Source organism: Orycteropus afer, unplaced genomic scaffold, assembly GCF_000298275.1.
Source record: "Orycteropus afer afer isolate SDZICR_OR568_19922 unplaced genomic scaffold, OryAfe1.0 scaffold00108, whole genome shotgun sequence".
Taxonomy (NCBI): Eukaryota; Metazoa; Chordata; class Mammalia; order Tubulidentata; family Orycteropodidae; genus Orycteropus; species Orycteropus afer.
Genome location: NW_006921695.1, coordinates 8,376,924 through 8,397,582, shown reverse-complemented (window position 1 = coordinate 8,397,582; position 20,659 = coordinate 8,376,924). Strand labels below are relative to the sequence as shown.

The window sequence follows — 20,659 nt, the reverse complement described above, 5'->3', positions numbered from 1 at the left end:
GAAGGTCAGCAGTTCAAACCCACCAGCTTCTCTGTGGACGAAGATAAGGAAACCCAATGGGGTCATTATGAATCAGAATCAAGTTGGTGGCAGTGGGTTTGGTCGTTCAGTAGGAAACATTAAGCAACTTTTATGTGCCAGAAAATGTATTAGCCTCTAGAGCTTCACCCTGAGCAATTTCTGCCTTCAGGAAACCCATATTCTTATGGAGAAACACATATAAAAACAAATGCTATATTTGTTTTTACAAGATAAATGCAATGAGAGATTTATTGCACAGGCAATAAGGAGGCAAATTAGAAGTGTGTTCTGGACTCAAAGACTGATAAAATGCAAAAGATAATATTAAACCCTATCTTTTCTTTCCACTCTCACCAAGAATGTGAATGAATTGACTGTAGGCAGTCCCTAGATTATGAACAAGTTCCATTCCTAAATCTGGATTTAAATCAAAGTTGTTCATAAGTCAGAACAGTTAAGTACAGTTTGTATCTAATGTGAGTTAGTCCAAATGTTTGTCTTAGGATATAGTATACAGTGTACTTCCGTAGTGATACTGCCTCAGAAACCCAGGAAGGGATCACTATGAGTCAGATCCAACCCATTGGCAGTGAGTTTGGTTTTTTTGAGTTTGGTGCCTATCTATGCATAAAAAACATTAAAGAAACACTTCCAGATACACTAAAACATCTTTCACAGAATAATACAATAGTAATATTTTAATACTTATCACAATGCAGTGCCGATTTGTTATTATGAGCCATTGTGGGGTTTATAGGGATTGGTTCATAACTACAGTTGTACTTAAATTGGGCATTCATAACCTGGGGACTGCCTGTAATTTTGGAAAAAAAAACAAACCAAACTCATTGACTTGAGTAAATTCCAACTCACAGTGACCCTATAGGACAGCATAGAACTGCTCCCCGAGGGGGGCTGTAATCTTTCTTGAAACAGACTGCCACCTCTTTCTCCCACCAAGCAGTTGGTGGGTTCAAGCCTCCAACCTTTGGATTTTCAGCTAAGTACTTTAACCACTGTGCCACTAGGACTCCTCAAAATAAGCCAAAAGTAAGTATGTGTTATATAATGCAGAAAGTATTATGTGAACATTTGCAAATGAGAGATATTAAATGAGGAAGGGAAGGATGAAGGAACCAGCCCTCCCCTAAAAAAAAAAAAAACACCATTTTCAATCTCTTTCAGAAAGGCACCAAACCAAAAACCAAACTCACTGCCATGGAGTTGCTCCTGACTCATGGCAACCCCTCCTTGGGTTTCCAAGCCAATATCTCTATGGAAATAGATTACCCTATCTTCCTTCGGAGGAGGAGCTGGTGGGTTTGAATCGCCAACCTTATGATTAGCAGTCAAAATGCCTTAGGCACAACACCACCAGAGCTCCTACCAGAAAGGCAAGTACTAATAAAAGCAGGCAAATTCTGAGCAAGTTACCCAAGTCTGTTCTTCAAAGAGTCTCCTCAAACCTGCTAGTGAGTTTGATTCCATGGCTGCAACTTCTTGACTCTAGCATACAGAAGTGACCAAGACACATAACCTTAGCTGAAAATTACCTGTTAGTTTTATTTACAACAGTGTTTTTCTACCAAATGCAAGTAAGTGAAAAGATAGATAAATAGATATAGATAAATACTGAGGTACAGGATGTGCTATTGAAATGCTGAGTTTTAGTAGCTTTTAACCCAATGTAATTGATCTTAACACTCTGCTTAACCTACAGACATTCTCAAAACACCTATTCTCCAAACCAAGTCTTTGTGGCTGATCAGAGTTGCTTTTATTTATTTATTTTTTTAAGAACTCAAAGTAGAGCTATGATTCCAATTTACTCTGCAGTGTGAGGTATTATTTTGCAGAGAAATAGCTATTGGAGAGTGAAAACTGTTCAGCTGGAGAGTAAATGGCCATTTAGATCAGACAAATATGAGCTGAGGAAGCAGGAAAAGTGATTAGGCAGGGAAAGAAGGTGAGCAAAGGTGGAATTGAAGGTGTGGTGTGTGTTTTCCTCCTCAGACTGAAGCAGCTCTGATGTACGATGCCGTGTACATGCTGGCCATCGCCTCCCATCGGGCCTCGCAGCTGACCGTCAGCTCCCTACAGTGTCATCGACACAAGCCATGGCGCCTTGGGCCCAGATTTATGAACCTGATCAAAGAGGCAAGTGCTGCCCCTCACACTTCCCTTTGGCTTAGCGTTGTTCTAATTGTCCATTTGGTGTTGTCCTTCTCACATGATTCTGTTGGCATGCTGTCTGTAGGCAAGAGGAAGCCATTGCTAAGTAGTCTGCTGGGACTTCGGTGGTAAAAGTTTGTCTAGAAGAGCTGTCAGGAATATTCCACTGTGACGTTGGGAAGTTCAAAGAAGTTTGTTGTTGCTTTTTTTTCCAGTGAGTCAGCTCTGACTTACGTATGATGACCTTACAAATAACAGAACCAAAAGATGCCAACTTTATGGTTGTTGGTATGTTTCTGTCCATTTTTGTGGCTATTGTGTTAATCTATCCTCTCATTGAGGATTTTTGCCCACTCTCTACTTTTCCAAACATGATGTCCTTTTGTAGATTTGTCTTTCCTGATGATATCAGTATGACAAACTGATAGACAGGTGGTGGTCCTAGAAGCTACTATATCATAACCTTAATCCTCTTTCATTTCAACTATGGCCCAACTCTTTCTTGTCCTCCACACATGTACAGGGGAGCTCACAGGTACTTGTCCCATGGTCTGTTTGGTCAAGTAGAGTTTGGACTATCACTGAAAGGTAACAAAGATAAATTCCACATGTCAGTCCGGTCCACAATCTCAGGGCCCCCTAAGGTTTGGGTTGTATATGACTGAATGGAAACCTCATTATCCTTAATGATGTAATCATTATTTTCTAATTGCTCAGTTAACCTGAAAAGTATAGTCCCTTCAAAGCTTGCCCAGTGTGCTAAATATTTTCCAAGAGTATAGGTTTCTCACTATTGTCCTAGAATCCTGAACTATATGCCACCCTTTCCTCTCATCTGAAGCAATTTGACTTACTCTAACAAGACTTAATTTTAGGATCTCAAGACTCTTTGACTTAGTTATCTAGTGCTGTCATAATAGAAAAACCAAAAATGGTGACTTTAAATTTAAAATAACTTTCTCACATTTCTGAGGGCTAAAAGTCCAAATCAGAGATCTTCCTTGTGGGAAGTCCCAGACATTCTTTGGTTCCTTGGTGATCTTCACGTGGCATCAGTCTTCCCCCATATATATGCATATGCCTATGTCTATATGGAACTTTTTATACCTCGAAGGGATTAGGTTTAGGATTCATCCTATATTGACATGAATTTAATCGATCAATTGATTGTATTACATTACATTTGGTGTAAGATCATTACATTATATCCACAGGTATAGGGATTAGGATTCCAGCACATATTTGGAGGGGAGATGCCCAATTCAATATGTAACACTGTTGTTGTTGTTGTTGTTATTTGCCATCGAGTCGGCCCCAACTCATAGCGACCCCTCCTTGGGTTTCCGAGGCAGTATCACTACAGAAGTAGGATTGCCCAACCTTCCTTCCGAGGAGTGGCTGGTGGGTTTGAACTGCCAGCCTTCTGGTTAGCAGTCAAGTGCCTTAGGCACTATGCTACTAGAGCTCCTATGTAACACTCATTCCTAGTAAATACATATACTTGAAATATCTTTGACTCCAACCCATACCTCAGGATGTGTCTGGACTTTCCTGGGAGATGGTAGACCTGACTTAGTAAATATATTTTCTCTATAGCACACAGAGATTTACATCTTAGGACAAGAACATCTTTTTCTTTCCCCTCTGTCTGTACTGCAGAAGTTTGGGATGAGACAAAACCATAAAAGAGAGGAATGAGAGGGAACACAGTACAAGAAAAAAATGCCCAGCAGAGAGGGGCATCAAGCCTATGGAAAGATGCTTACCTTTGGCACTGTTTCCACTGGTCTCTTTAGTACCTGTAGACCCTCTCTCAACTATTTACTCCACTTCCCAATTGAAGGTTGATGCTGACCACTAAGGGTGAGGACCAGAGAGTCAGGATGTATAAGGGTCAAGTACCCTGAATCTAAAGCAAGGCCCCTTGCAGATTGCAAGTCTTGGACTAGAGAGTGGCAAGTAGGAAAACAATGCTGAGGACTCATGATATAAGGGAGTACTCACTTTCAGGTGTGGACCTTGCACTTGCATGAACCTGACAGTGAATACTTCCTTAAATTGTGTTCCCTGGGTACTGCTTTTACCTTATCCTAGCCCTAAATTCCTGCTCTGCTGACACTTCCAAAAAAAAAAAAAAAAAAAAAAAGCAACTCACTGCCATAGAGTTGGTTACGATTCATAGTGACCCTATTGGGTTTCCAAGGCTGTAAACTTTACAGAAGTAGATTACTTCATCTTCCTTCCACAGAGCAGTTGGTGGCTTTGAACCACCAAACTTCAGGTTAGCAGTTAAATGCCTTGTAATTTGTGCCACCAGAGCTCCTTTCTGCTGACACTTAGGAGCTATGTAACCTGGGTTAGTTACTTAAACTCCCAGAGTTTCAGTTTTCTCACCAGTAAAACGGGGATCACAAGAGTATTTACTTTGTACTGTTGTGATGATAAAGAATAAGGTAAATAAATGTGAAGAACAATGCCAACATATAATAGGAACTCTGAAAGATTAGCTCTTCTCTTTTTAGTGAAATGGACCTCTAATATTGGGCCCATTCAGTTTGCTGAGGATGGTGCCAGAAATGTAAAGCTAGCAACAACAACAACAATAAAGGAATCAGAAATAGGCATGAAATGAAATACCCTTTCTGACAGCTACATAAATCTAACATACTGTGTGTAATAGAAAAACATCACACAAACTCCTTCTCTCCCTGTAGTGATCATAGTGATGTCCTGAATCACCATCCTGATTACCTTGATCTTTAACAAGGAAACAGCTGGTTTCCTTTTATTTTGTACCAGTGCAAGTAGAGGCAGAAGGCCACATGAAAGATTGGGATCAAGCACCTTTTTTGCATGAGATGATAACATTACCAACTTACATTTGTACATGTTTAAAGAAATATTGAGCCCCAAGATGGAAGGCTACTTTGGAAACAAGACAGCATTTTATATTCATTCACCTCAAAAGAGCAAATTCCCCCTCCACTGTTGTGGGGAGGGGATGTGAAAGAAACCTTTATCACCATTGTGCTCAGTCTTGTCTTCTGTCCCTTGAATCACGACTCCATATGCTCCCTTTGGCAGGATGTAGGTACCTGCAGAGAAGATGGGATAGTGGGTAACCTGCAGCAGTGCCATAGCCTGTCAGAGGACTGGCATTGAGGGAATTCTGAGGTGAACTAAAACATACAAAAATGAGAAAATGTAGATACTTACTTATATGGTGCATAACACAACTTTGCAGGCAGCAGGATTTACTAGATAAACAGCTGTTGTCACGTTGACTCTGACTCATGGCATGACCTTAAATACAACAAAACAAAATGTTGTCTGGTCTTGCATCATTCTCACCATCACTGGCACATGCAAGTGGACTGATTGTTGTGGCTATTATGCCATCCCATCTCACCCTTGTTCTTGTACTTCACCAAAAGTGATGTCTTCCACCAAAGAGTGATTTCTCCCAATAAACTATCCAAAGCAAGCCAATTGGATGATTTTTTTTTTTAATTTTCAAAGTTTTTATTGGCTAATTTTCAGAAGTAGATCACCAGGTCTTTCTTTCTAGTCTGTTTTACTCTGGAATCTCTGCTGAAACCTGTCTACCATGGGTGACACTACTGATATTTGAAATACCAAGAGAATTTATTAGGAAACTTCCCTAGATCCTTTCTTTTACTAATTATCACATCTTAAAGGGTTTAAAAAACCACAATCAGAAATAATGCAAAGGAGAAAGTCAGCAGATTGTATTTATGTGAAAATAACATTTGTCAGAGGAAGTAGACTTCTCAAGCATGGAGGTGTGTATGCACTATTCACTGATAACTCACACATCATTCAGAATCAGTAACCCTTTCAGATATCCCTTTCAGATATCCCTTTCCAACTGTTTTTAGATGGGGCAATCTACTTCCGTAGTGATACTGCCTGGGAAACCCAAGGAGGGGTCGCTATGAGTCAGGTCTGACTCAAAGGCACATAACAACCACAACAACTCGAAAGAAGTGTAGAATTAAAGAACATTTTAAACATGACTATGTGTTACAGTATTATATTTCTGGGCATTTGCTAAAAATATGCTTATTACTCTTTACTGTCAAATTGAGTCCAACTGATGGCAACCCCATGTGTCCTCATGTGTTACAGAGTACAAGTGCCCCACAGCGTTTTCTTGGTTGTAGTATTTATGGAAGCAGTTTACCAGGCCTTTTTACTATAGAGCCACTTAGTGGGTTTGAACAACCAGCTTTAGATTAGCAGCCAATAGCAAATCAATTGAGGCACCCAGGGACAATCAAATGCTGATTTAAAACAAACAAACAAACTCACTGCTGTCAAGTTGAATCCAATTCATAGCAACCCCTCTTTGGGTTTCCAAGGCAATATCACTACAGAAGTAGATTGCCCAATCTTCCTTCTAAGGAGCAGCTGTTGGGTTTGAACTGCCATCCTTCTGGTTAGCAGTCAAATGTCTTAGGCACACCACCAGAGCTCCTATCAAATGCTGATTAGGAAATTATAAAATCCCCAGTTCAAAAAGCATTACTGGGGCTCCATTATGGAAGTAATAATAACTTGTCACTGTACGGAATACCCTCCACCCAAAAAGAAGTAGAAAATGTGCTTCTTATGCACAGCCACTGCCCAGCTCAGTGGAGGCTTACACGTTGCCATGATGCTGAACATATCTCAGTGGAGTTTCCAACAAAGACAGACTAGAAAGAAAGGCCTGGTGATCTACTTTCAAAAATTAGCCAATGAAAATCCCATGGATCACGATGGTCAGATCCCATTGTGCATCAGGTCATCATGAGTCAAGGGCCAACTCCATGGCAGCTAATCACAAACACCATCATTAAATGTAAGTTTCTGCAGAAAAAAAAAGAAAAGAAAAGGAAGCTCTGGTGGCATAGTGCCTAAGGCATTTGACTGCTAACCAGAAGGTCGGTGGTTCAAACCCACCAGCCACTCCATGGAAGGAAGACTGGGCAATCTATTTCTGTAAAGATTTACCACCTGAAAAACCCAAAGGGGGTTGCAATGAGTCAAAATCGACTCATTGGCAGTGAATTTGTTTTTTTTGTTTGTTTGTTTGTTTTACTTTGAAAATTGTTGTTAGCAAAAAATGAGTCAATGTACATGAAACATTAAGAATAGTACCCAACATAGAGTAAGCACTGTGTGTTTTCTATTATTATTATCATCATTGTTATTATTATTGGCGCCCAAGGTGAAATAGCTATTTTTACACAAAGGCAGATAGGACCTAGCAGTGGGAAAACAGGAAGTTCCACGCAGACAGCCATGCAGCATCCAGGAGGCCAACTGTAAGGGTGTCCAGGAATGAGGAAATGTTTGATCATTTGCCACACACACCATTGTTCAGGAGGGGCCCAATGACAGAAGGCAGTGATCAACCAGACTAAGCTATCAGAACACCCTGCCAAATCACATCTCATATCAGTCAAAGAAATGATCACTGAATGTGGGGCTGAGAAAGCTTAAATATGCCCTTCTTGTCATCAGAGTTATTCTGGATCCAAGACAAGTTCCAAATGGCTCTGGGGAAATCAGTGGGAGAAGCAGTAAGAGAGTGAGTGTACTGAAGCATTTAGGAGAAGAGTGTCTAATCACAGGTGCTGGGAAGAGTGGTGAACTGTGAGTACAGGGAATTGAATCAGATTTTAGGTTAAGTCCATGGTTCTTAATTTTTTTCTGGGTCACAGACCCTGTATTAAATCTGATTTAAACTCTGGATCCATTTTCCCCTCAAATGCACACCAATTTTCTACAATCTCAGACTGCAATCTTAGTCCTAGAGACACCTTGGATTTCCTGAAACTCACATTAAATGTGCTTGGATAGTGTATTGAAAGCAGTATTTGGTTCAAAGAGTATTGCATTATGGTGAACAAAACTAAAAAAAAAATGCCAAACCTGTTCCCATCAAGTTGATTCCAACTCACATGAGATGGCGAATAACAAAAGTATAAATGACGAATAAGGGATTCTGTCAGGCCTAGAGGGAGTGGTCCCGTGTAGGTAGGAGTGATAAGAAATAAGTTCAGTTAAATTTGGAGGGATCTTTGGTGCAAACTGATGCTAAGCTGAGAAATTCAAAGTTGAATGGTAATTTGTCAGGAACCAATTATTCTTGAGATGGGAAAAAAAATGGTATTTGAATTAGTTTATCTTGGTAATTATATTTGGGTTGATTGAAACAGATAAACCCTAAGGATTAGTGAGGAAGGAATTATAGACATCTTGGTTTACAAGTAATCATCACCCATAAAGAGCTGAAAAGGAAGGGGATTTGCTCAAGAGAAATATACAAGTGTTCCTTGAGTTTAACCTTTCCTTTAGGTTTAAATTCATCGAGTCACCTCCCCACTGGACAAATTCACTAGGATATCCTGCTGCCACCCCCAAATCAATAAATTCCCAAATAGAACCCACTATTTTATCTATTAAATCTATTATTATTACAATAGGCCTAAAGTTAACTAATGACAATGTAACTGGTATGACAACACAACTCCTGAAACAATAAAGTCATCTTACTTTTGCTCCCACCATCCATTTAAAATTGTACAGTGAAAATTTGGATAGATTCCATGACTCCTTTGTTTGCTTAAACTAATGACATTCTGAGTATCCCTGTAAGTTAAAGCTGAGCCTTAACTTAGTAAATAGAGTATCTACCACAATTTTTTTTTTTCATTGTAATTTGGGTAAAAAGTTACAGAGCAAATTCATTTTCCATACAGCAATTCACATACACTTTGTCTCATGACATTGACATTTACCGCAATACAACAGCTCCCCTCCCATTTCCTCCTGATAGTTACCTCTTCCCTGTGTCCATCCCTCCATGCAGTCTTGCCCCCTGAGCTATCTCCCTGTGCATACACAGCCCTTCTATTCTCTCATTATTGTTCTCTCCAAGGAGTGTATCCACCTCAGGTAAATGTTCAGCTCCTATGGCTGTCTTTTGCTTGGCTGGAAGCCACAGGAATGGGTTCAATTCCAGACCTGAAGGGCAGCTAAGGACCTTAGTCTCAGTGGTTCCACCAGGCTCTATCAAACCAGCAAACCTGGTTCCTCCCACCTTTTTTTGTTTTTTTCTTTCCAAATGATTTTGAGTTTTGGTCCACATTTTTCTCCCTCTCTGTCCAGGATCTCCTACATAGATCCCCTTCTGAGTGGTTGACAGTGGTAGCCGGGTACCATCTAGTTCTTCTGGTCTCATAGTCATATAGGTTGTGGATCTCATGGTGTACCAGTCACTAGGACTAATTGTTTCTGTGAATCTTTGGTTTTCTTGATTCTTCTTGGCTTTTGATGATGAGAGATGCATCATTGCATCTAAATGGTTGCCTACAAGCTTTTAAGTTCCCAGTCGCTACTCACCAAAGTAGGAGATAGAACGATGTTTTGTGTAGTATGTTATGCCAATTGAGCTTGATGTCCCCTGTGACTATGGTCCAGAACTCACAGTTTCAACTACTCACTCCCTCTGGGTTGCTGGCTGTGACCAAGAAGTGACTACAACCATGTCCCTTGTCAGCTCTACTATACATCTGGGAATTCTCACAGATCATACACTTATAAGACCATTGTCTTCCAACCCTATACATGGTCTTGGGTCGACTACAAAATCTTAATCAAAACTTCAACTTGATTTAACTTCAAATCTCTCCCTTCCCCTAGCTGGTAGATTCTAGTGAAATGGAGAACATGGTTGACTTCTCTTTTCCTTTCCTGGCTGGCTTAGGCTTACTTCTTCCCCACTCCTCTATCCACTAGGGTCAAAAAGAGAGGACAATTCTTACTTGGGTGGGTAGGTTACTCTGTGCTTTCTGTACTTGACAGATGATTTAAATTTGTGTCCCTACATGGACCTGGGAGATTCATCCTCCCCCAAAACTGGCAATATTTACATATATTTTCCAACATGTATTGCATGGAAAGAAGCCTGGTATTTTTCTAAGATTTGAGCTGATAACTGTCCTGAGAGGTTGGGTACAAATAAGGAAAAGATTTAAAAAGAACTTAAAAGCTGCAAGAACACTTAAATTGTACCAATTTTAAAAAATATAAATAAACTAAAGATGTTGTCATAGAGGCAACTCTGACTCATGGCACCCCCTGTGGTACAGAGTAGAACTGTGCTCTAAAGGGCCTTCTTGGCTGTAATCTCTGTTTTTAAAATGATTTTTTTTCTTTATTTTTATTATTGTTGTTGAAAGTATGCACAGTAGAACACATACCAATTCAACAATTTCTACTTGTACAATTCACTGTCATTGATTACATGCTTCACCTTGAGCAACCATCCTCACCCATCTTTTTCAAAATGTTCTTCCCTCATTAACATAAACTCACTGCCCCCTAAGCTTCCTATATAGGCTTTAGAGTTGTTTTAAATTGGATCCCATAGAGACAGTTTTTTAAAAAATTAGCAGTGATCTTTATGGAAGCAAATTGCCAGGCCCCACCTTCACAGCACCACTGATTGAGCTTGAACTACCAACATTTAGGTTAGTATCTGAGAACCAATGGTTTGTGCCACCCAGGGACCTCAAACTATAAACACTCATTTTTAGAGAAATAAGGTTTTAATCTCTACATGCGTCAAGGATGACTTACAAGCTAAAAGAATATGTTATTATTTTAATATCCCTGTCGTGGAAGATTGGGTCATGTATGTGAGGAGTTGAGTTGGGAGGGTATATCAAGGGGTCACCTTAAAACCCACTGCCATCCAGTCAATTCTAATTTATAGTGACCCTATAGGACAGAGTAGAACTGCTCCATAGTGTTTCCAAGACTGTAAATATTTACAGAAACAGACTGCTTCCTCTTTCTCTCACAGAGTACCTGATAGATTTGAACTGTTGAGGGCAACTCTCACAAGTAAGAAATTCTCTAAAGCCAGGAATGATGGAAAAATATCTCTTCTTATCAAGAATCTTGAATTTTGAGGAGACCCTGGTTGGCACAAATGGTTAATATGCTCTACCACCAAACAAAAGTTTCGTAGGTTGAACTCAGCCAGAGGCACCTTGAAAGAAAGGCCTGGTGACCTGCTTTGGAAAATCAGCTATTGGAAACTCCATGGAGCACAGCTCCATTCTGACACAGTTGAGTTGCAGTGAATCAGAATCCACTCAATGAAAAATGGGTTGGCTTTTTTTTTTTTTTTTTTTTTTTTTTTTTTTTTTTTTTAAACTTCATATGGTTTAGCTGAAAGCTGAAAGTTTACACATTAAATGTGTTTCACATTCAACAATTCATATACAGATTATTTCATGATATTGACTGATGTCTCCACAAGGTGTCAGTACTCTTCTCTTTTCCATCTTGTCTTCCTGTTTTCATCCTTCCAGTTTCCCTACCCCTCCTTGACTTCTCATCTTTGCTTTCGGGCAGATGTTGGCTATTTGGTCTCATTCAGTTGATTGTTCTAAGAAGAACATACCTTATCGATACTGTTTATTTTATAGTCCAATCTATTATTTGGCTGATGGGTGTCCTCTGGAAGTGGCTTCTTTCCAGATTGAAAAGTTGTCTTAGGACAATTTGATAGTTCCTTCAAGTTCTATCAATCCAGAAAGTCTGGTCTTTTTTTTTTTTTTTTTAATTGTTATTATTAATTTGAGTTTTGATAAACATTTTTGTCTCATTATAATCAAGACCTACTATTGTGTCTCTGGTCACTGACTGGTTGTAATAGCTGGGCACCATCTAATTCTTCTGGTCTCAGGTTAGAATAGGCTGGTTCCTGTAGGTCATTAGTCTTTTTAAAGAATGTTTTCCTTGAGTTTTTGGTTTCCTCTGATGTCATAGTGCCTAAGGCATTTGACTGCTACCCAGAAGGCTGGCAGTTCAAACCCACCAGCCACTCCTCAGAAGATTGGGCCATCTACTTCTGTAGAGATTCTGCCTTGGAAACCCAAGGAGGGGTCACTATGAGTCAGGACCAACTTGACAGTAGTGAGTTTGGTTTGGTTGGTTTACTCTCTTTTGCTCTCAATGGGAAGATACCAATAGTTGTATCTTAGGTGGCTGCTCACAAGGTTCTAAGACCCCAGATGCTTCTCACTAAATTAAGATATAGAATATTGTCTTTGTGAACTATGTGATGTCAATTGAGATAGATGTTTCTGGAGACTGTGGTCCTTAACCTCCAAGGCCAGTAACTCAATCTCAAAAGGAGTTTACATATGTCTAAGAGGTTTTCATAACTGTGCCTCCTATGTGCTCTACTATATATACAAAGATACACATAGCACATACAAATATGTATATACAATTCCCTACAGCTATACCTATATAAAAGGAGCTCTGGTGGCATAGTGGATAAGGTATCTGGCTGCTAACCAAAAAGTCAGAGGTTCAACCCACCAGCTGCTCTGCAGAAGGAAGACAGCCTCGGAAACCCAATGGGGCCCACTATGAATCAGAATAGACTAGATGACAGTGAATTTGTTTTTGTTTTGTTCCCATATAAACGTGTGCATGCACTCCCACCTCTATATATCAAACATATCTGCTATGTAGCCAATCACAGATTTTAGATTGTTATTACTATTGTTGTCGAATTTTATATAAAATAGCCATTATCATAGTTGTCCTTTATTCTTGTGTATTTCTCAGTGTCTTCATTTGCCTTGGTCACATTGTGCTGACTTCCCTCACATAATGTATTGCTTTTCCCTTCAACAGAATTAATACTTGTCTACTATTTATTAAGTGGTTTGTCTTCTTTGCCCCTGGTAACCATGAAAGAAAGTTGTTTTCTGTGAGTAAACATTTTCTTAACTTTTTATAAAAGTGGTATCATACAGCAATTGTTCTTTTCTGGTTGACTTACTTCACTCTGCAGAAATGGCTTTCAGAATCATCTACTTCATGTTTCACGGACTCATCATTATTCTTTATCATTGCATAGTATTCCATTGCATGTATATACCATATTTTTCTTGTCCATTCTTCTGTTGATGGACACATAGATTGTTTCCATCTTTTTGCTATTGTGAAAGACACTGCAATGGCCATGGGTATGCATGTGTATATTTGTATCACTGCTCTTATTTCTCTGGGATAAATACCTAATAGTGGGATTGTCGGATCATATGATATTTCTATTTCTAGGTTTTTGAGAAAGCATCATACCATTTTCCATAGTGGTTGTACCATTTTACAATTCCACTTGCAATGTATAAGAGTTTCAATCTCCCCACTAGCATTTGTTGATTTCTGGTGCTTTGATCAATTCTGTTCTTGTTAGGGTGAGATGATATCTCATTGTAGTTTTGATTTACATCTTCCTAATGACTAATTAGAAATTCTAGTGCTGCAGTTAAGTACTTTGCTGCTAACCAGTAGGTCAGCTGTTCAAACCCTGATATTAGCCACTCCACGGGACAAAGCTGTGGGAGCTGGTTTCCATAAAAATATTTATAGCCCTGGAGATCCTATGAGGAAGTTCTACTATGTTCTATAAGGTCTCAAGGATTTGATATCAATTTGATGGCAGTGGGGTTTGAATGGCAAGTGTCACTTCATGCATTTGTTAGCTGCCTAAATGTCTTCTTTGGTGAAATATCTATTCATGTCCTTTGCCCACTTTTTTTCTTTTTTAAAACTTTTTATTGTGATTTAGGTGAAAGTTTACAGAGCAAATTCATTTTCTATTCAACAATTCATAGACATTTTGTTTTGTGACACTGAGTACAATATCCACAATGTAATGTCTCTCTTCCCACTTGCTCTCTGTGGTTACCTTTTCCCTGTGTCCTCTTTTCCTATGCATTTCTGCCCTCTGAGCAAATGCTGAGCAAACTTCTCCTTGTGAAAATGCTGCCCTTCTGATCTCCTATGGTTGATTCTTTCAAGGAGTGCATCTACCTGGTGTAGCTATTCACCTAGTAGCCCTATTATTCCCTTTGCCCATTTTGATTGGATTGATATTTTGTTGTTGAGGTGTTTAAATCCAATATGCCATTGCTTAAAACTTTTTTCCAAGTCTGCAGCTTCTCCTTTTACTCTTTAGATGAAGTCTTTTGATGATGCTCTGGTGGCATAGTGCCCAAGGCATTTGACTACTAACCAGAAGGTTGGCAGTTCAAACCCACCGGCCACTCCTCGGAAGGAAGGTTGGGCAATCTACTTCTGTAGTGATACTGCTTTGGGAACCCAAAGAAGGGTTGCTATGAGCCAGATCTGACTTGATGGCATTGTATTCAGTTTGGTTTGTGGTTTGATGATCATAGATATTTAATTTTTACGGTATCTCAGTAATTTAGTTTATCTTCTCTTGTCTGTGTGTTTTCAGTTATGTTTGATAATCTATTTATGCCATAAGTTAGGACACCTAGTTTGTCTATATGTTATCTTCTAGGAACTTTACAGTTTTAGATTTGACAATTAAGTCTTTGATCCATTTTGAGTTACTTTTTGTGTTTGATATGAGATATGGATTCTGTTTCATTTTTCTGCGAATAGATCTCTAGTTTTGCCAGCACCATTTCTTAAAGAGACAATCTCGTCCCCATTGAACAGATTTTGCCCCTTAATGGAAGGACCCAGTAGTCCATAGCTGGATGGATTTGCTTTTCTGTTCTTAATTCTTTTCCACTGGTTGATGTGTCTGTTGTTGTACCCGTAACAGACTGTTTTGTAAGTTTTGAGATATTGTGTAAGTTTTGAGATCTGGGAGTATAAGGCCTCCTACTTTGTATTTCTTCTTCAGTAATGCTTTGTCTATTCAGAGTCTCTTTTCTTCCCATATAAAGTTGGAGCTTAGCTTTTCCATTTGATTAAAGAATGCTGTTGGTATTTGAATTGGGATTGCATTATATCTATAGATGGCTTGAGTATTATTGACATTTGCACAATGTTAAGTCTTACAATCCATGAACATGACACGTTTTTCCATTTCTGTAGGTCTCTTTTGTTTTCTTCCAGTAGTGCTTTGTATTTTTTTTCTGTAAGAGTTTTACATACTTAGTTAGATTAGTTCCTAAATATTTTATCTTTTTGGGGACAATTATAAATGATATTGATTTCTTGATTACTGTTCAGAGTTTTCTTTGTTAGGGTAGAGAAATCCTATTGGTTTTTGTATATTGATCTTGTGCTCTGTCACTTTGCCAAGCTCTTATGTTTGTTCCAGTAACTCTTATGGAGTCTCTGGAATTTTCTATATAAAGTATCATGTCATCTGCAAATAGGGATAATTTTGTTTCTTCCTTACCAATTTGGATTCCCTTTATTTCCCTTTCTTGCTTTATTGCTCTCACTAGGACTTCCTGCACAATAATGAATAGGAGTGGTGAAAATCAGCATTATTGTCCAGTTCCCATTCTCAGAGTGAATGTTTTCTGTCTCTCTCCATTTCTTTTTGTTGTTGTTCTTGTTATTATGTGCCATCGAGTTGTCTCCAACTCATAGGGACCTTATGTACAACAGAATAAAACACTGCCTGGTCCTGTGCCAGCCTCATAATCACTACTATACCCGAGCCCATCACTGCAGCCACCATGTAAATCCATCTTGTTGAGGGCCTTCTCCTCTTTTGTTGACCCTCCACTTTACCAAGCATAGCATCCTTCTCCAGAGAATGGTCTCTTCTAACAACATGACCAAAGTAGGTGAGACAAAGTCTGGCCATTCTCACTTACAAGGAATATTCCAGCTGCACTTCGTCCAGGACAGATCTGTTAGTTCTTTTAGCAGTCCACGGTACTTTCAGCATTCTCCACCAACACCACAACTCAAAAGCATGAACTCTTCTTCAGTCTTTCTTATTCATTGTCCAGTTCTCACCTGCAAATGAGACAGTTGAAAATTCCATGGCTTGGGTTGGGTGCATCTTAGTCTTCAATGAGCTATCTTTGGCCTTCAGCACTTGAAAGAGGTCTTTTGCAACAGATTTACCCAATGAAAATCTTTTGATGTCTTGACTGTTGCTTCCATTGATGTTGATTGTAGAATCAAGTAATATGTAGTCTTTGACAACTTCAATCTTTTCTCCATTTATCATGATTCTGCTTATAGGTCCAGTTGTGAGGATTTTGTTTTCTTTATATTGAGATGTAATCTGTACTGCAGACTATATTCTTCAATCTTCATCAGTAAGTTCTTCAAGTCATCCTCACTTTCAGCAAGCAAATTTGTGTCCTCAGCATATCATAGGTTGTTAATGATTCTTCCTCCAATCCTGATGCCACAGTCTTCTTCATAGAGTCCAACTTTTTGGGTTATTTGCTCAGCATACAGATTGAATATGTATGGTAAAAGAATACAACCCTGACACACTCCTTTCTTGATTTTAAACCATGCAGTGTCCCCTTGTTCTGTTTGAATGATAGCCTCCTGGTCTATGTACAGGTTCCTCATGAATACAATTAAGTGTTCTGGAATTCCCATTCTTCTCAATGTTACTCATAATTTGTTATGCTACACACAATCTAATGCTTTTGCATAGTCAATAAAACACAAATAAACATCTTTCTGGGATTCTTTGCTCTGAGCCAAGATCCATCTAACATCAGCAATGATATCCCTTGTTCCACATCCTCTTCTGAATACAACTTGCATTTCTGGAAGTTCTCTATCAATATACTCAATAGTTTTTGAATTATCTTCAGTAAGATTTTACTTGCATGTGATATCAATATTTATTGTTCAACAATTTCCACATTCTGTGGGATCACCTTTCTTTGGAATCAGTACAAATATGGATCTCTTCCAGTCAATTGGCCAAGTAGCTGATTTCCAAACCTCTTGACATAGCCAAGTGAGTGCCTCCAGTGCTGCATCTGTTTTTTGAAACATCTGAATGGGTATCCCATCAATTACTGGAGCCTTGTTTTTCACCAATTCCTTCAGTGCAGCTTTGACTTCTTCCTTCAGTACCATTGGTTCTTTATCATACGCCACCTCCTGAAATGGACAATCATCTACTAGTTCCTTTTGGTATAGCAACTCTGTGTATTCCATCCATTTTATTTTGATGTTTCCTGAATCATTCAACATATTATACATGAAATGTTTAAATATTCAAGTTTAAGCAATTTGAGGCTTAAATTTTTCCCTCAGTTCTTTCAGCTTGAGAAATGCTGAGAATGTTCTTCCCTTTTGGTTTTCTAACTCCAGTTCTGCACATTTCATAATCATAATTGGCTTTGTCTTCTTGAGCTACTCTTTGAAATGTTCTATTCAGCTCTTTTGTCTTGTCAATTCTTCCATTTGCTTTAGCTACTTTCCATTCAAGGGCAAGTTTCGGAGTCTTTTCTGACATACATTTTGGTCTTTTCTTTATTTCTTGTCTTTTTGATGACCTTTAGCTTTCTTCATGGGTGATGTCATCCCACAGTTCTGGTTTTCAGTCATTGGTGTTCAATGCATAAAATCTGTTCTTTAGATGGTCTCTAAATTCAGGAAGGATATAATCAAGGTCATATTTTGGCTTTTGTGGACTTGTTTTAATTGCCTTCAACTTCACCCTGAACTTTCATATGTGCAATTGAAAGTCTATTCCACTGTCAGCTCATGGCTTGTTTTGGCTGAAGATATTGAGCTTCTCCATTGCCTCTTGCCACAGATGTAGTCAATCTGATTCCTGTGTACCCTATCTAGTGAAGTCCACGTGTATAGCCACCATTTGTATTGTTGAGAAAAAGTATTTGCAAAGAATAAGTTTTGGTCTTGCAAAATTCTATCATACGAGCTCCAGTATCATTTCTATCACCAAGGCTATTTCCTCCAACTACCGGTGAGATTCCGTTTCCAACTTTTGCATTCCAGTCACCAGTGATAAATAGCACATCTTGACTGCATGTTCAGTCAATTTCAGACTGCAGAAGTTGGTAAAAATCTTCAATTTCCTCATCTTTGTTTTTGGTGGTTGGTAGGTAAATTTGAATAATCGTAATATTAACTTGTCTTCCTCATAGGCGTATAGCTATTATCCTATCACTGACAACATTGTACTTCAGGATAGATCTTGAAATAGTCTTTGTGATGATGAATGCCATGCTATTCCTCTTCAATTTGTTGTGCCTGGCATAGTAGATCATATGGTTTTCTGATTCAAAATGGCCAAAACCAGTCCATTTCAGCTCACTAATGCCTAGGATATCGATCTTTATGCATTCCATTTCTTTTTTGACAACTTCTAATTTTCCCAGATTCATACTTCATGCATTCCATGTTTCAATTATTAATGGATGTTTCCAGCTGTTACATCTTATTTTGAGTCATGTCACATCAGCAAATGGGGGGTTCACAAGCTTTACTCTATCCTCATCATTAAGGTCAGCTCTATTCTCAGGAGGCTGCTCTTTCCTAGTCATATTTTGAGTGCCTTCTGATTTGAGGGGCTCATCTTCCGGCACTATATCAGATAATGTTTCAGGGCTATTTGTAAAGTTTTTCAGTAATATATCAGACAGTAGGGAGTTCTGGTGTCATAGTACCTAAGGCTTTTGAGTGCTAACCAGAAGGCTGGTGGTTCAAACCCACCAGCCACTCCACTGAAGGAAGATTGGGCAATCTACTTCTGTAAACATCCCACCTCAGTAACTCAAGGAGGGGTTGCTATGAGTCAAATTGACTCGATGGCAATGAGTTTGTTTTGTTTTTTCCTTTATATCAGATAGTGATTCACTGCTATTCATAAGGTTTCCACTGGTCAATTCTTTGAGAAGTGGATGGCTTCTTCCTTCTTCTGAGTCTGTCTTAGTCTGGAAGCTCCACTGAAACCCATCCACCATGAGTAACCCTGTTGGTATTTGAAACACCAGTAGCATAGCCTCCAGCCTCACAGCAACACAAAAGCCACCACAGTATGACAAACTGACAAACAAGTTCATCTTCCTTAGCTGTTCTAAACTGCTCCACTCCCACCTCCTGGCCTGCTCTACCTATTCCACCCCCCCAAAGCCACAGCTGCCACCCCCCAGTCCACCCAACCCGTTCTGGCCCCCCAAAGCCAGCTGCTGCTTCCTGGCCTGCCACACCCGTTCTGGCCCTCCAACAACAACAACAACAATTTTGTAGCCTTGTAAATCATTTCTTCTGAATTTTCAAATTTGTTAGATTACATATTTTTCAGAATATCCTGTAATAATCCTGTTTGTATTGGTTAGTTCTGTTGTAATGTTGCCTGTTTCATTTATTTTGCTTATTTGTGTAATTTCATATTTTCTTTTGTGAATTTGGCCAATGGTTTGCCAACTTTTTGAACTTCTCAAAGAAACAGCTTCTGGTTTTGTTGATTCTTTCTATTGTTTATCTATTTTCTATTTCATCTCTAATCTTTGTTATTTCCTTTCTTCTGGTGACTGTGGACTTTTGTTTGTTATTCCTTTTCTATTTGTTCATATTGTCATGTTAAGTTATAGATATTGGATCTTTCTTCTTTTTTGATGTGTGCATTTATTGCTATGGATTTTCCTCCTTGCACTGCTTTCACTGTATCCCAGAGGTTTTGATATGGTGTTTTGATATTCTTAGAATCAATTTTCATTTGATTCTAAGAATATCTTAATTTTGTTTTTGGTTTATTCTGTGACCCAGTAGTGTTTAAATAAGATGTTATTCAGTTTCCATGTATTTAAGTTTTTTTTTTCCCCTCTTGCTTTCTGTTATTGATTTCTAGTTTTATAGTGTTATAGTCAAAGGATATACTTTCTATTATGTTGATGATTTCTTGTTTATTTGTTTGTTTGTTTATAGAGGCATGCTTTGTGGCCTAGAATATGATCTATTCTGGAGAATGATCCATGTGTATTGGATAAGAATGTGTAAGGTGCTGCTGTTGGGTGGTTTGTTCTTTATATGTCTATGAGGTCTAGTTGGTTGACTGAGTTATTTAGATCTTCTGTATCTGTATTGAGTTTCTTTCTAGTTGTTTTGCCCATTGTCAAAAGAAGTGCATTAAATTATCCTCCTATTATTGTAGAATTGTCTATTTCTCTTTTAAGTTAAGTTAGAATTTGTTTTATGTATTTTGGAGCTCTGCATGGATGCATAGATATTATCACTATATCTTCACAGTCGTTTGATCCTTTAATCATTATGTAATGGTCATCTTTGTCTCTTACAATGATTTTTTTTTTAAGTTTTTATTGTGATTTCGATGAAAGTTTATTATAATGGATATTTTATTTAAAGTCTTTTTTATCCAAAATTAATATTTCTACTCCTGCCTTAGGAGTACTTTCTTAGTGGTGCAGTGATTAATTTTTCAAATGCTAACTGAAAGGTTGGCAGTTCAAACCCACAACCATTCCATGGAAGAATGATGTAGCAGTCTGCTTTTGTAAAGACATGTAGCCTTGGAAATCTTACTGGGCCATTCTACTCTGTCCTGTAACAGTGCTATGAATCAAAATTGACTTGACAGCTATGGGTGGGATTTTACTGCTGTCAAGTCAATTTATATATATAT

The 20,659-nt window shown here is 38.6% G+C and overlaps 1 protein-coding gene across 1 annotated transcript in view; it reads left to right on the top strand.

Annotated features, from left to right (window-relative positions):
* The window catches only part of GRIK1 (glutamate ionotropic receptor kainate type subunit 1), a 281,030-nt gene that overhangs the window by 91,099 nt on the left and 169,272 nt on the right, over positions 1-20,659 (top strand). The window contains exon 6 of the mRNA XM_042781337.1: positions 2,035-2,178. Within this exon, the coding sequence (XP_042637271.1) occupies positions 2,035-2,178 (144 nt within the window). The remainder of the gene's footprint in view (positions 1-2,034; positions 2,179-20,659) is intronic.